Genomic DNA, 16,244 nt, shown 5'->3' on the forward strand with positions numbered 1-16,244 from the left:
GGATCCATAAGTATTACCAAGCAAATTGTCCATCACCACGTTTACTCCCTTTCTTTTATGCAATGAGAGCTTCAAGAACTGACACAAAAGACCAAACAATCTGCTTTCAACCTCTGAACCAATATACGTAAAAATACAGTCCATAAGAATACGTAGGATGAAGACGAAAAGCAACGAAAATAGTGATGGACAATATGCCGAGCAATACTTATGGACCCCACTGAACCAGTGAGATGTTCAATCCTCCTCTAGGTCACGTTCAGATGCACAAAATCGAGTTTAGAAGCAATCGTTGTCATTTTCTTGTTCAGGCAAGAAAAGATGTCACAATACTCTTCCCAAGAATTGAATACAGTGTAGAAAGAAAATAAATATTAAACAATCATATTAAAACTTTATTGGACTTTTCGTAATACTAGTATGACAATACAAATGCAATAATGTTCACACATGGAATGTAAATTGTCAAGCAACGTACGCAATTAAAGGTTTACCTTGCCCTTGTTAGGGATCTATTGTGATTCCTGTGTTGGTCTCAATGAAATTGAGGAAAGACGTAATCCTTGTGAAGCCAGTGGGATATCCTAGTTCACATCCAGTGTTGCTGTTGAAGATACTTATACCCAAGAGGTAATACAGGCTGTCACTGTTATCGTAAAAGCTCAATGGACCTCCAAAGTCACCCTATAAAGTAAAATAAACTATTATTTGATTGTAATTCGTAATGATGTAAAGGCAACGTTTACTTACAAACAACGCCAGGAAAATAAAATAAATATGTACAATGGCAAATACGACATCGCAAAGAATGATGGTAGTATAATATTTATAAAACTTCTGCTTATGAATTTATTTATTTATTTATTCACTGCCCTCAACAGAGGAAAACCTCCTACAGACGGCAGATTGGTTTACACACAAAAAAAGACATAAACAATACAATTAGCAAATATACAAACATACATCAACCGACAAGTAATCAATTACATAATCACAAATTGTGAAGTTAAATAATCTGGATCTTTCATTTTACTTTCACCATAGAATTACAAAGACTTGTGCAATAATTACATATATTAAATACCTATAGATATATAATTGTAGAATATAATGGAAAATATTGGGAAAAAAGTTATAACGAAATGATTACAATGTATTTGTTGTCATAATTTTGATTCAATCATTTTTTTTATATACTGTACATGAACTTGAATGAACTTATTACAAGTTTGGAATGTGAAATCCAAGCCTATTAATTTTTATATCTCTTTACAAAAACTTCTTTTCAGTAATCTTCGAAAACAAAATTCTCCCTACAAAATTAAATTCAAATTTTTTCTTTGAACATAAAATACACATTATTCTAGAATACTTCGTGCATTATTCTATCTATTTACTAGCTTCAAAATCCTCAGAATATGAATAGTGTGTCAACTGAACTATTAAATTTTACTCTGCGGAACGGAATGTTCATTTGTGACGATAGTAAAATACATTTCATTAAGTTTCGGTATTTTAGGGTATATGGTATAAAAATGATTATTTTATAGTACTGCCTTTCATAAACAAAATGGTACTATACTGCTGCAAACTGATAGTTTATATTTAAAACTTACCAGGTGGCCTTACGAACTTTATAATCCGCCAATATTGTTAGGTGTTTTTCGAAAATTCCAAGTGGAGTGTGTGATTCGGTTAGAAAATACCTTTACAAAAAAACAAACAAAAAAAAACAAAAAACATTGCGGTTTAATTTTTGTCTGCTGGTAGTGAACCAAATCACAACAAAAGGCATTGTTTCTTACCTTACAAGCACCCACCCCTCCAGTACCAGCAGTGCACAGTTGTGAACCAATGATATCAGGGTAAACACTGTTGCATTGGGAGACCGATATGATCTCGGTGTCAACTTCACGGAGTTTTGCAGGCTGTGATTGGTCGTCTGAAATAGGCATTAAAAAAGGTACATTACCCTTATTCTTTCAAAAAGTATATTGTTTAGAATGAGCATTTAATCTGTTTGAAAAGTTTGGAAACTTATATTTTTCACATACGTTACAAACACTTTAGAATTTTTTAATTACAGTTTCGATACAAGTTTATCACTGGCAAATTACTTTAAGTGTTGTTGGTTTTTAGAGTTAAAAAAGCACTACGATTCTAGTCCTCTTCATAAAGCAACTGTTTCCCAGTAAACTGTCCATTGAATTGTTGTTTTAAGTCCACTTTATGCACAGAAAGGCTAATCGGGACTAGACCTATAGTTTAAAGTGGGATCCGAACCACTGTGTCATGTACCTCCACCGGGTATTGAACCCAGGATCCCTTGATTACAAGGCGACGACGCTACCACTGCGCCATCGGGAAGGCCCGTCAATTGGTTTCAAGCCAAAGTAAGTTTTCTGCTTACTTTTAGGTACACGCGGTATAACACCACAGCACGGCGTCTAGACCACTTAGACCACCGCAGCTTCCATCAGATAAAACACCGGACTCGGTGTTGTGAGTAACAGCAAGCTGGTGTTGGGATCGTATCTGAGTGGCGTTAGCTCATAGCCACTCGCTTATGCTTAATCTTCATCTAGAGAGGTACCTAGATAAATGTTATTCCACACAGGTCTTAAATGAATGGCGACAAAGAAATCAGGTTTTAGTATCTTTAAGACTGAATCGACAAGGACATAATTGAAGACTAAAATTGGTAAACGCTGTAAGTGTCACAATAATTCAAACCCCGTTTTCCACGTTAAACTGTGAAATGTGCCATGCTTTACGAGTGGCTGGTAGCCCTCTAAGTAGTTCAAAGGGCGTGCAAAGAGGTCACTAGTGTGGACGTTCTTACGGACTGATGTGCTGAACGATGCGACTTCCCAACACTTTCGCTTTTGGCACTTACAACGTTTACCACTTTTATTTCTCAATTAGTGAAAGACATTACCTGTCTCGAACTTGAAGAGATGATCAATAAGTCTCCAATGTTCAATCTCACACACACACCCACACAGTCTCTTTAACTGTCCCCTGCTCTCTCATCACCGAACTCCCATCTACCTCCCGACGATACTTTTCTTCCTTCAGACCCCGAACATCTCTCCCCTAGTCCCGACCGTGGAATCCTTTTTACGCCAACAACCTCGCTCTTCACTCTCGCCTTTCTACAACTCCTGCTACTGGAAATACATACTGCCGTACTGAACGCATTCTTTGAGTATCTTCTACAAAGGTCAGGGTAACTCAGGAATGTGAGGTACACTACGACATCTAGTATGTTCTGCTACAAACTGTAATTCATCAAATCTATAATGATACATTATTAGTTACAGGACCTTCCATTCTTGGCTTTTTAACTCGAATTAATTGTCGATTGCTGCTAACTAATGATTTCAAACTCTGAGGAGACGGATATTTATCTTTAAATTTTGAACTTCTCATAAAACGGATCGAAGTTATAAATAGATATACTTACTACTGCTCGTATATCCCCAGCCAGTTACAGTCGCCCATGCTCCAGTGAAATCCACGCTTGCGTCTGAATACGATGGAAGACATATTGGTCGGATACCATCTGTAAAAACAAACATTTTTAATCGAAATAACATACGTTTAGAATAATTTTCAAAAGCGCTGATCATTTTTTTTTGTCTTTATGATTTGTGTACCAAAAATGCTCTGAAATCCTGTCTTTTATAGCGTTCTGTTGGTTCGATGTATTATCTTTTGCAGTTTCATTTCTGAATGGCCTATTTTTCAAGAAATTCTGATTGGACTATTTTAAAGAAATTCTGTTTAAACTATTTTTTAAAAAAATCTGATTGGACTACTTTCAAGAAATTCTGAATGGCCTATTTTCAAGAAATTCTGATTGGACTACTTTCAAGAAATTCTGATTGGACTATTTTAAAGAAATTTTGATTGGACTATTTTTTTAAAAAATCTGATTGGACTACTTTCAAGAAATTCTGAATGGCCTATTTTCAAGAAATTCTGATTGAACTACTTTCAAGAAATTCTGATTGGACTATTTTAAATAAATTCTGATTGGAATACTTTCAAGAAATTCTGATTGGACTATTTTAAAGAAATTCTGATTGGACTATTTTCAAGAAATTCTGATTGGACTATTTTTAAAAAAATCTGATAGGACTACTTTCAAGAAATTCTGATTAGACTACTTTCAAGAAATCGACATGATCATCTACTGATGTGAATCCTTTAGTACTTGACATTACAAACAAAAATGTTGTGACACTTTGGAAATATAGTGTTCCAATTTCTGTGTACTGTGTATATAAAGACTACATGCAAATAATAATGTTATCATTTGTATTACAGTACATGGAATTATACCATGTTCATAAGCGGAGATAAGCAGGGTGTGATAAGGCACACTGTAATGGCCACTCTGTTTGATTTGCTTTCCCCCTTTTTAAAATCAGTTTATGTAAAAAAAATATAAAGTAGAATTTTAGAAATTTGTCGATGTAATAAGAATAGAGTCGAAGGAACTTTTGATATCACGAAATAACATCCATCTAAAAATAATTTAGTTGGGATTCGACGGTAAAGGGAGAGAGAGAAAGAGAGAGATAGAGAGAGAATTTTCAGAATTATTCTATCATAAAGCAGTTAAACGTGGCGATATCGCACACCCTGACTCGTAGTAGTGACAGTCCACAGTTTCCACGGTACAACGGATATTGCTGTGTGCAGTATTGCCACGTGCCACGTACATCTTTACTTCGTTGAATAACAATCTGTATATAATCAATTTCGCAATGTGAATTGAGAATTGACACTGATAATGGGTTTCAAAAACAGATGCAAAGAGCTTGAAAACAAGCTCAATATTGTATTTCTAGGACTACCCAATACTAAGAGAAAGTTGTTTCACAAAATTGATAAAAACGGTTTTTTGACTCATTTTTAAAATCTGAAAATTAAGAATTGTGTTTAAAGACTTTCTGCCTGCCTCCTATTAAAATTTCGTCACGATCGGATCACCCATTTTGTATTTATAGAATTTTAAAGAAAGCGGTCGTCTGCAGAACTCCAAGACACAAGCACTTTATTGTCCTCATGGCGATAAAAAATAGAAGGCATGCTCGAAAAAAATGAGGTTACAATATATTAACGCAGAATTGAATAAGGTAAATTGTGATGGAACTCGTTTTTTGCGTAGCTCTACTGGTTATTTCTTAATTGGAGTCAAACTCGAGAATCCATAATTTTTTCTCCGAGAGTAGTGTAATTATTTCAAGTAAAACAGCTATACAGAGGGAATCTTTTAAATGTTTCTATCTTATTGTTGTCTCAATCAATCACTCAGCGTGAATTTAATAAGAAGTTATTTATTTTGCTTATTTACTGTATAAAACATAGTATAAATATCCCGGAAACACCATGCCAAAGCCTGCTGAAACTGTTTTCTTCCTGCTGTAGTTAATTTTCAAACGTTCGGAATAATTTATTTCTTATTTTAAACCTTGTGCACACCCGAATCAAAAGTTTAAGCTACGTCTAAAAGTACATTTAAATATGATCTAAATATTTTAATTCAATCATCTTACTCGCACTCACAAGAAAAAAACAATTTCCTGTACTGGCTATGTTAACATACCTGCATATGCAACTGGAGTAGGCAACTTGATAATTCCAATGTCATTTTGGAAGGTATCAATGTCGTAGTTGGGATGATAGATTCCTTCGGTGGCCTTCATAGATATTCTTCCAGTCTCTGAGTCGTCTTCTAGATCATAGTAACCGAGGTAAACATACCAATAATCAGATCTGCAACAATGGTGACATTTAGAATTTAGATAGTTCTGTTATAGTGAAACAACAAACAGATGTGGAAAAATAGATTTCATATTCAAAGTACCTCTTCTCAATAGGTTTGATTGATTGATTTCCTTTATCTTACTTCGCTTTTTCTGCCACTATGGCTAATTTTCGAAGATGGGGATGAGTGATGATATGATGAAATTGATAAATGGACACTCACAAACATCCATGCCAAGTCCGAGATTCGAACCCGGGACCTCTGGCGTTGTAGTGCGTTGTGCTAACCTTCCGGCATGGGGGCCAGCTCTTCACAATATGGTTGTTAAAGATCCCAGGAATTGTAAATAAATTCAATTCCGGTACGGGAGAGAAAATCAGCAAGTGTAAATGGGTTTTGGAACCTTTTTATCTGTGACGTATTTCAATTTAGGGTAAATATGTAGTATCGCCCGAACGGATTTCTTCATTTTTACACAAGAAACTATTTACTTTAATCAATTTCTCTGACGTTGTGGAAGTTCGTGAAGGTGTTTTCTTTGATCGTTTAAGCTTTCTGACCTGGAATTCCTTTTTTCTTTTCTGAGAAATATTTCCAACACGCATTTCCTTGCTATTTGCCTGCGTTCGATGACGTAACCCCGTGCCAGTGTTTCCAAACACGCTCTTTGTTTCCTGAAATCGAAAACCATCCATTCGACACGTAGTGGATGTTTATGTCGTAATTTTATTTTTTTAACTGTGTTTTCCTAACCTAACCTAACCTTATCGTGCATGGTTCGTGGAGGTAATCATGCAAGAACCATGGTAACATGTGAAAAAAATCGTAATACCGGTAGTACGTACTTTTCGGTCATTAAGGTTTGAAACACTTCTTGCGCACTGCAAATCGACAAAACACAAGCACGACGAGTGCACGCCATATTGTCTGTTACACAAGCGAAACAAGGAAGACAAATAATGACTCGTAATATGAAAAGTTGACACTATTTTATGTAAAAAGGCATAACTTCACCTTAAAGAATTTTCCGCAATGCAGAATAGGTAAGTATCAATGCTAAAATTAACGAAATAAACTAGTGAGAGGTGTTCGGGCGATACTACATAATTAATCAATTTAGTCCAGGGACCTTTCTTCCGGATAAATTTAAATATGGTCCAGGAACCCTTTTTCAGGCCGAATATAAATTCGGTCTAGGAACATTTTTTCAGGATCAATTTAAATACAATGTAGAAACGTTTTTTGAAGCGGAATCCCAATAGAACCCATTAGAATTTATGGCTTCCTGAACCTTTAGCAACCATGCTTCTCAAAGTGGTTTCTAATTGAAAATAATTATTGCGAATAAATATCGCATTGCGTATCAAAACAGGGGTGGACTAAAGTGAACGGTGAAAGGCAGAATCCTCCTAGAGATATTTTATTCTTTTTTTTTATTATTCCTCTATGTATTACAACCCAGATGTCAACTTAACTTCCACGTAGTACAACCTGGATCACAATTTGCAGACGAGCGAAGCTCTAATGTCTGGACTCAAAGCCAGTACAATCCTTTGTGGGACTCGTACGGCATTTGTGTTCGTGATTGTTCTTTAATCCATTTCATCTACTGTATTTAAACATCCATCCTAATATTCGCGATTAGCCAAAAGTGGCAGAAAAGCGGAGTATAATAAACTAAATCAATCAAATCTGCGTAGTATTGTTAAGTGCCCAAATAATTTTAAAAAAACAATGCTTAATATGTTGTTATAAAGAGAAACACTTGCATCATAGCATGACGTCATAATATGTTTGACTCAAATTTGTAGTTTATTGCAATGGTCACTGATCAACCTTGAGATATTGTAGTGTTGGTTGCTAGGTGATGTGATTTTGATGCCTGATTTACGTAAATTTTGAAATGAATGTTTTAATTAGTGTACTCGAGCAATAATTTCAAGATTAGCAGTTTTATCTCTAACAAGAAGTTTATTTGTGAGTGCAGTTGTGTAATATTAAGATCAGCAGAAGTTTTATGGAATCTTGACCGTGTAAAATTAAGATATTGTTTATGAAGAAACACTTAAGTGCTTCCCACGTCTGAGGTGGACGCATAGTAGGCTGAACGTCTTGTGTTTTCTGGAAGGAGTTAATAGTTAGTATATCAACTGAGTTTCAACCAGGAACGTGACAGGTAAATATTTTGGCGCCGCAACACGGGACTCGATAAATGTGTTTAAGTAGGGTATGTTTAGAAGTAGTTTAAGAAGTAATCATCGTAAGTTTAAATGGATTGAGTTGCTGTTGCGATAAAGGAAAAGCTGGTGATGAAGAGGTGCAATGCAACGATTGCAAGAGTCTTGCACTTGCTTTGTGGGGGTGTTTCTTTGATAAAATCTCAGTATAAGGGCGAAGAATTTAAATGCCTGCTTTGTAAAGAGAAGGCTATCCAAGGAAGTCCTACTTTGGAACAGCTTTTACAAACACTGATGGAGAAAATAGAAATGGGAAGGAAAGAAGATAAAGAAGAACAAGAAAGAATAAGGAATGAACAAGAAAGAATCAGGAATGAACAAGAAAGGATCAGAAGAGAGGATAAAGAAGAAAAAGAAAGAATCAGAAAAGATTATAAAGAAGAAATAGAAAGAAAATAGGAAAGATAATAAAGAAGAACAAGAAAGAATAAGCAACGAAGATAAAGAAGAACAAGAAATAATAAGGAATGAACAAAAAAGAATCAGGAAAGAAGATAAAGAAGAGCAAGAAAGAATCAGGAATGAACAAGAAAGGATCAGGAGAGAAGATAAAGAAGAAAAAGAAAGAATCAGAAAAGATTATAAAGAAGAAAAAGAAAGAATCAGGAAAGAAGATAAAGAAGATCAAGAAAGAATAAGGAAAGAAGATAAAGAAGAACAAGAAATAATAAGGAATGAACAAAAAAGAATCAGGAAAGAAGATAAAGAAGAGCAAGAAAGAATAAGGAATGGACAAAAAAGAATCAGGATGGAAGATAAAGAAGAACAAGAAAGAACCAGGAAAGAAGATAAAGAAGAACAAGAAAGAATAAGCAACGAAGATAAAGAAGAACAAGAAATAATATGGAATGAACAAAAAGAATCAGGAAAGAAGATAAAGAAGAGCAAGAAAGAATCAGGAATGAACAAGAAAATATCAGGAGAGAGGATGAAGAAGAAAATGAAAGAATCAGGAAAGATTATAAAGAAGAAAAAGAAAAAATCAGGAAAGAAGATAAAGAAGAACAAGAAAGAATAAGGAAAGAAGATATAGAAGAACAAGAAAGAATAAGGAATGAACAAAAAAGAATCAGGAAAGAAGATAAAGAAGAGCAAGAAAGAATAAGGAATGGACAAGAAAGAATCAGGATGGAAGATAAAGAAGAACAAGAATCAGGAAAGAAGATAAAGAAGAAAAAGAACAAATAAGGAATGAACAACAGACCCACGAGCATGATCAAATGCTTTTAACGTCCCTGCTTATAGTAATTCTCAATGCAACTGCCCTAATTTTTGATCAACAATAGTCTAGTTCAAATTCGTATGCATTGTAAGTTTGGAAATCGTAAATAAATGTACTGCGACACAATTGACCTATCCCTTAGCATCCCTTACGTATTCCCAAGGACACCTCTGGTAAAAGAGCATTTAGAGTAAAAATGTTAACATAATCTCTTACTCACATTGTAGCATACGCTGTTGTTAAAACGTATTTGTTGGAAATGAGGACGCCTCCATAGAAGTACTCATAGCTGTCCATAACAATAACTTGCCATGGGAATTCGTACCGACCGGCCGTAGTGCCTCCTGCTATACGGGATTCCTCCTTACTCGTTCTACCACAAATTCCTGCAACAGGGGAAGCATTGTTATTCGATATGCTACAAATTCCTTCAAGAAGAAAAGCCGCTGTTATTCAATCACAAAATCCTGCAACGTGGAAAGAGCGCTCTTATTTAATATACCACAAATTCCTTCAACAGGAAACGAGCGCTGTTTCTCCTTATACCAGAAGTTCCTGCAACAGGAAAAGAGCGCTGTAACTCAATATAGTACTACAAATTCCTTCAACAGGAAAAGAGAGTTGTTTGTCTTTATACCACAAACTCCTTCAAGAAGAAAATGTAGCAGTTATTTAATCACAAATTCCTGCAACGAGGAAAGAGCGCTGTTACTAGTTTTACAACAAATTCCTGCAAGAGAAAGAGACCGCTTTTACTCGTTATTTCACAAATCCCTCCAAAAGGAAAAGAACGTTGTTACTCGATATACTACAAATTCCTTTAAGAGGAATAGAGCGCTATTACTCGATATACTACAAATTCCTTCAAGAAGAAAAGAGGACTGTTATTCGATATACTACAAATTTCATCAAGAGAAAAAGCGCGCTGTTACTCGATATATTACAAATTCCTTCAAGAGGAATAGAGCGCTGTTACTCGAATATACTACAAATTCCTTCAAGAAGAAAAGAGGACTGTTACTCGATATACTACAAATTCCATCAAGAGGAAAAGTGCGCTGTAACTCGATATCTATTCTATTCTATATACTACGAATTCCTTCAAGAGGAAAAGAGCGCTATTACTCGATATGCTACAAATTCCTTCAAGAAGAAAGGAGCATTGTTTCTCAACAAACCATTAATTCCTGCAACTTGATAAGAGCACAACTCGCATACAGATTACAACTGCAACAGATATATAACTGTCTATGTGTTTACATGGAAGTAACATGCGTTATATGTTAATTCATGAACAACGTTCGTATGGCGCTATCCTGAATTCTATTCTTACCTGCGAGGTTGGTTGTTTCCGACTTAAAGTCAGGTCGCTCCTTGTCATGTGTGTGTGTCAAGTTCTTCCTCGTGTGACCTTGTGGGGAACGCTGCATTAGCATTGTGCGAAGGTCATATTTGTCATCTACGGGTACAGCCTGTGAATGGACGAAAAGGGGAATAAACGTGACGTCACGAGATTGCTATAACTATTAAACTTACCTGTATAATATAAATACATGTATAGGTTTGTAATGCGGTAAAGCTACACACCTTTACACACCTTGGTAAACAGAAAGCTTCAAAAGTTAGGAGAGAATTTTGATCACAAAGTTTAATCTGTGTAATATCTGACATAAAAATTTCACTTTTGGAATTCTGAAAATAGCGAAAATGTTCGAACATTAGTGAATAACAGTCACATATTTTTACTTTGATTCTGCTATATAACTATAAAACTAAAGAGGTTTCCTCTTTTATGTAACTTGAAATAAACGATGTCCATTTATAAGGGGGTCGCGGATCGGTTCGATTCCTCTCCTGACGCTCATGGAACCAAAAATTTAGTGGTTTCTCTGCGACCGCAAAAATGACTACTTGAAATTTCAGAATGAAATGTTTAAAGTCAGAGTAAGGATATAATTTAGATATTTAACTTTAAAATATCAAACTAGTTTTCCTCAAATTAGGAGCCACGGTGGTCCGTTCGGTAGGGCGTCTGACTGCCACGCGGGAGACCTGGGTTCGATTTCCGGGGTTGCTAATCTAAGGTCGGATTTTTTTTGCCTTGCCCTTGCATAAAGCGGTTATGGTATTCAGCCAGCCTCAAACCAGTGGGTACCTGGGGGCAACCCTGGAGGATAAAGGCGGCCGGAACGTGGTGCTGATCACATCACACAAAAAATTGAACAATTTGAAAACCGTGCATCAATAAACACAATTGAATTGAATTTGTGTTTTAAGTCCACTTTACGCACAGCAAGGCTAATTGGGACTGGACCTACAGTTTAATTTGGGATCCGAACCACCATGTGCCTCCAGCGGGTAATGAACGCGGAATCCCTTGGTTACAGGCGACAATAAACACAAGAATTAACATGCAGTAGGAGCTTACCTGTGTGACGGCTATTCCAAGGATAATGAAGAGAGCAACTTTTTTCATGATGCTACAAGAGTTGGAAGAACGAAATTGGATACTTGTTGCCGACACAAGAAACTGCCTGCTTATATATTATTACTGCCTAGGAAACGTTCTTTTTGTTGTTGCCGCTTATCTCCATTCGCGACATTGTCTGCTTTCACTTTCACAACAGAGATAAGCGCCTTAACAATACATTACTTGTTCAATTCCATGTTAACCTGCATTTCGCAGGAAGACACACGATAACTTAGGAAACTTATTTTGATGTCTTTTTACATAATTTCCGGTGTTCGCTCCGAGAAATTTTCATCATACATATCATTGTTATCTAGCTTATGGACGAACATTTTAGATAAGATCATCACTTCGCAACATATGTTTTATGAGTGTATCAAAACGACTGTATTTAATTTGTTGTAAAATAAATTTGTGACATATCCTGTAGGAACTAATGTACAGTCAGCAGCAATAAAAGTGGGACACCTAGTTCCTGAAATACCTGATTCCCAGTAAGGCGTTATGTGTGTTGCCTAACTGTACGGCAGTGTTAGAAGTTACAATTTCAAATTTGCTATTAAAATCGACTTATCGTCAGAATATGGAAAATACAAATGTATGTATTTAAAAAAAAAAACATAGGTAGTAGTAGTAGTAGTAATATAATAATAATAACAACAAAAATAAAATCAATAATAATAGCAGTAGTAGTAATATTAATAATAATAATAATAATAATAATAATAGTTTATTTAAAGTACTGAGAACAGAAACCTTATACAGCACTATGTCGCAAAGAGTAATATCAGAGGATTAACTCATAATGGTTTTTACAGCAAATCACATCCTATACCTAAAGATAATATTTTAAGGGAAGTCATAATTAAATTCATCGACTAATATTTTTATAAATTCACCACCATTTTTCAATTTTACTGACAATAATGAATTCATTCTTGTTTTATATTTTGGAACATTATATACTATTGTATTTATAAAGTATTCACTTTCAATCCTATTTGATAAAATGATTTGTATTAATACATTAATTTTATCTCTCCTTCTTGAGCTCAAGGTTGTTAAATTAAGTATCTCCAACCAGTGGCGCAGGAACGCTTTTCATTTGGGGGGTACAAAATTCAGCCTCCCATATATATATATATGTATGTATGTATGTATATGTCCAATCTGTCGCAATAATAATAATTAGGATAATTATATTTAATTAAATTAATATATTAATTAATCAAATATGTACATGAATTAATATTGTATTGTTATTATTACATGAATAGGTAAAAGATAGTAAAAGAATAGAAATATAACAACAAGTATTCATTATCTAGCGTACGTGTAGTTAAGATCGCCAAGATTTGCATAAAAACAACTGCCCTGGCAAGGAATTTAATGTCAGATAGAAAAAGAATTGATTATTTATTGAATAACAAAAAAGAAGTTAGATCCAATTAACGAAAAGTAAAGTTCCTGATTAATATTTTATGGATATTATCATTAGTAGTGTGCATAAATCTTTGGAATCCTTCAAAGCCGTATGCGGCAAATTCCTTGCCTTCCAATAAGTTCAGCGGAGAAAACCATCGAGTATACAGGGTGCAGCAGAAATAACTCCCGGATTTCATTCGTGAATAACAAAGCAACGATAGATGTTAAGCAAATTTTATTTCACAGTTGGAAAGAACAAGGATTACCATTTTGTTTCCCATATGTACCGAGACGCAGTTAATGTAACGTCTGACCGTTATGTATGGATGTTATGCAACTTCCTGCAGCCGCAATCGAACGAACGTGGCAAATTGGCTGTGTGGTTCCAACAAGATGATGCCACAGCACGCGTATAAATGAACGTGCTACGTGAAATGTTTCCAGGGCCTCTGATCTCACTTCGAAGTCACGTTCCATGGCCAACTCGTTCCCCCGAGCTCGCATCCCGCGACTTCTTTCTGTGGGAGTACCTGAAGTCTAAAGTTTACCAAGGAAGGCCGAGGACAGCCAATGATCTGAAAGATGGTATCAGACAGGAAAGAGCGGCAATACCGACCAGACATGACAAGGAGGGTAATGCAGAACTTCAGGGCGAGAATTCAGAATGCGTACACTGTGCAGATCGGCATTTGGACGATATCATTTTAAAACAAAGTCAATGGTGACTTGTGGCAATTTTGTAAAAAATAATTGGAACATTTTGTTCTTTGCAAATGTGCAATAAAATGGTAAACCTTTTTCTTTCTAACTGTACAATAAAGTTTTGCATAACATCTATCGTTGCTTTGTTATTCACAAATGAAATCCGAGAGATATTTCTGCCGCACCCTAACTTTTAATTCTTACGCTGTTCAAGCATGGTATTGGCCTTGATGGAAATTGAGTATAACAAATGCTAAACAATTATATTTTGATAAATTACTTTTACTACTTTGTAAGTCTTTCGGGGGGAAGGGGTCCGGACCCCTTGGACCCCCACAAAAAAGTCCTTCATACCTAGGTATAATGTGAAGCCATGAGAAATATTCTCTTTTAGAACAGCACACAAGAATGTCCTGTTAATTATTTAATGCAAAATATGCATAAATATTTTTTCATTGTTTTTGTTATAATTTAAGTTAAAAAAAATATTTTAAAATCAGATAACACTTCTGAAACATATAAGGCTAAGCTCTGGACCTCATTCTGGGCTTATTTGGATTTCACGGAACGGAAAATCAGGAATGAGGAGGATCTTGAGCCACCCCAACCAGGAATAATCATCTCCCACCCACTGGATATAGAAACTACATTATATAGAGTTCCACTTCAGTTCCGTTCATTCTAATTTTAAAGTCCGATAGCTACGCATAAAAATATCTTTAAACAATTTATGGCAGATGTGTACCACATCCAATGCCTTTTAAAAGCCATGTATTTGGTATTTTCTCAGATATCTATAGGGTGTTGTATCTAAAAAGAAAAAATGAGTTCAGATGGTTCCCGATCAACTCGTAAGAAGTCTATCTTTGAAATATTTGTGAAAAATTTGACAAGTCATTTATTTGTAATATATTTAGCTGTACCTAATGACGCTCTTCAAGTACTGAAAGTAATATCATTCGGTACATTTACAAAACCGAAATCCTTCAGCTCTCAGAAGTAGCAAGGAAAGCCATATGCTCAAAAGTTTATTCTTTCTTTTCAATTTTTGGTGGACAATGTGAAGAGCCGGCCAAGATTTATTTTCGTATGTAGTGGTATTAAATGCAGATACATGCGTGTGTTTTAGGATGACATGTCAATTTCTCGTGTATGTGAAAAGGTAAACTTTAATGTAAGCAAGAGCATGTGCGCGTCACAGTTAAAGATTTTAGCATCTACAAAGAAAATCCAAAACACATTCTCACCTCGCCAGACTCCGTGGCGGAGGGGTTAGCATAGCGCGCTATGACGCCTGAGGTCCCAGGTTCGAATCCTGGCCTGCCCATGGGTGTTATTTTTGAGTGTCCATCAATTTTATCATATCATCATCACTCATTCTCATCTTCGCGATTAGCCAAAAGTGGCAGAAATTCGAAGTTAAATAAACCAAATCAATCAATCAAATATTCCCATCTTATTCACAGAGACCTTGTAAATCCAATCCAAAATCTACCAATAGAACCTGCAGTGAGTCTCATTTATCTCGTGCATTCACCTGACTAATGTAATTTTCTTACAATTTGACTTTAGAGTTTAACATAAAATGGCGTTGTGTTTGTGTTGCATTCGATATGTTACGTACCCAATAGGACCAAGTAATGTGAATAGTTTGCCAAAGACGAATAGAGATGTCAGCACCAGGCGTGCAAGGTTAAGAATTGGCATAATATATGTGAATAACTGTATAAATAAGAACAAAGCAAATTGGAAAGATGAAAAACAATAGAATATATTATAAGAAGACAAAAAATAAATATGAAAGAAGTAAATTAATATATATATCTTATAAATCAAATCAATGATCACATGTAAGTTAATATGAAAATTAAGGAAGTCAAAGCACTGATACAAGTTTGTGTCTTTGAACAGATATTGCATCTGTTTGGTTGATTTACCATTCCCGTAGTGGAAATTTTGTTTACATCAGTGGCGAGCGCGTTCCGATCGACGCCCCACAGCACTTTTTGGTTGCGCAGTTTAACTGTAGCACCTACTTGGATGCGCATGTCAATCGGCTGCACCAAGTATACACTCTGTTGTACCTAGTTAGTGGTGGCGCGTTCCGATCGAAGCCCCAAGGGAGGATATTAGTATTATTCCCAAAGCTTGGAGGAAAAAGTTGGAAAAGGATAAAGGCATTCGTTAAATAGTCAAAACCTAAATTGAAATCCAGAGGGAAGTTTACAAAGAAGATAAGAAGGAAGTCCCGATCCAGAAGTTCCGATCCAGGCCGTCCATCAAGAAGGAAGTCCCGACCCAGAACGTCCATTAAGAGGGAAGTCCAGACCGCCCATTGAGAAGGAAGTCCCGATCCAGATCTGCCCACTACTAAGGAAGTACATATAGAAGAATATCCAAATAAAGAAA

At 35.6% G+C, this 16,244-nt stretch overlaps 1 protein-coding gene across 2 annotated transcripts in view; it reads right to left on the minus strand.

Moving 5' to 3' along the window:
- Positions 1–445: 445 nt before the first annotated feature.
- LOC146002488 (brachyurin-like) overlaps positions 446–16,244 on the minus strand; it is a 156,740-nt gene continuing 140,941 nt past the window's right edge. Inside the window, exons 1-7 of one of the 2 annotated variants that reach the window (XM_083140367.1) lie at positions 11,667–11,765; positions 10,572–10,710; positions 9,459–9,624; positions 5,618–5,787; positions 3,467–3,565; positions 1,806–1,942; positions 446–684 (exon numbers count right to left, since the gene is read on the minus strand). In XM_083140367.1, the coding sequence (XP_082996493.1) occupies positions 505–684; positions 1,806–1,942; positions 3,467–3,565; positions 5,618–5,787; positions 9,459–9,624; positions 10,572–10,710; positions 11,667–11,714 (939 nt within the window). In that variant the 5' untranslated portion in view covers positions 11,715–11,765 and the 3' untranslated portion in view covers positions 446–504. Of the gene's footprint in view, positions 685–1,805; positions 1,943–3,466; positions 3,566–5,617; positions 5,788–9,458; positions 9,625–10,571; positions 10,711–11,666; positions 11,766–16,244 lie in introns of those variants that run through there. The other variant, XM_083140368.1, reaches the window with a different exon arrangement.

Source organism: Lepisma saccharinum, chromosome 18, assembly GCF_977018435.1.
Source record: "Lepisma saccharinum chromosome 18, izLepSacc3.1, whole genome shotgun sequence".
Classification (NCBI taxonomy): Eukaryota; Metazoa; Arthropoda; class Insecta; order Zygentoma; family Lepismatidae; genus Lepisma; species Lepisma saccharinum.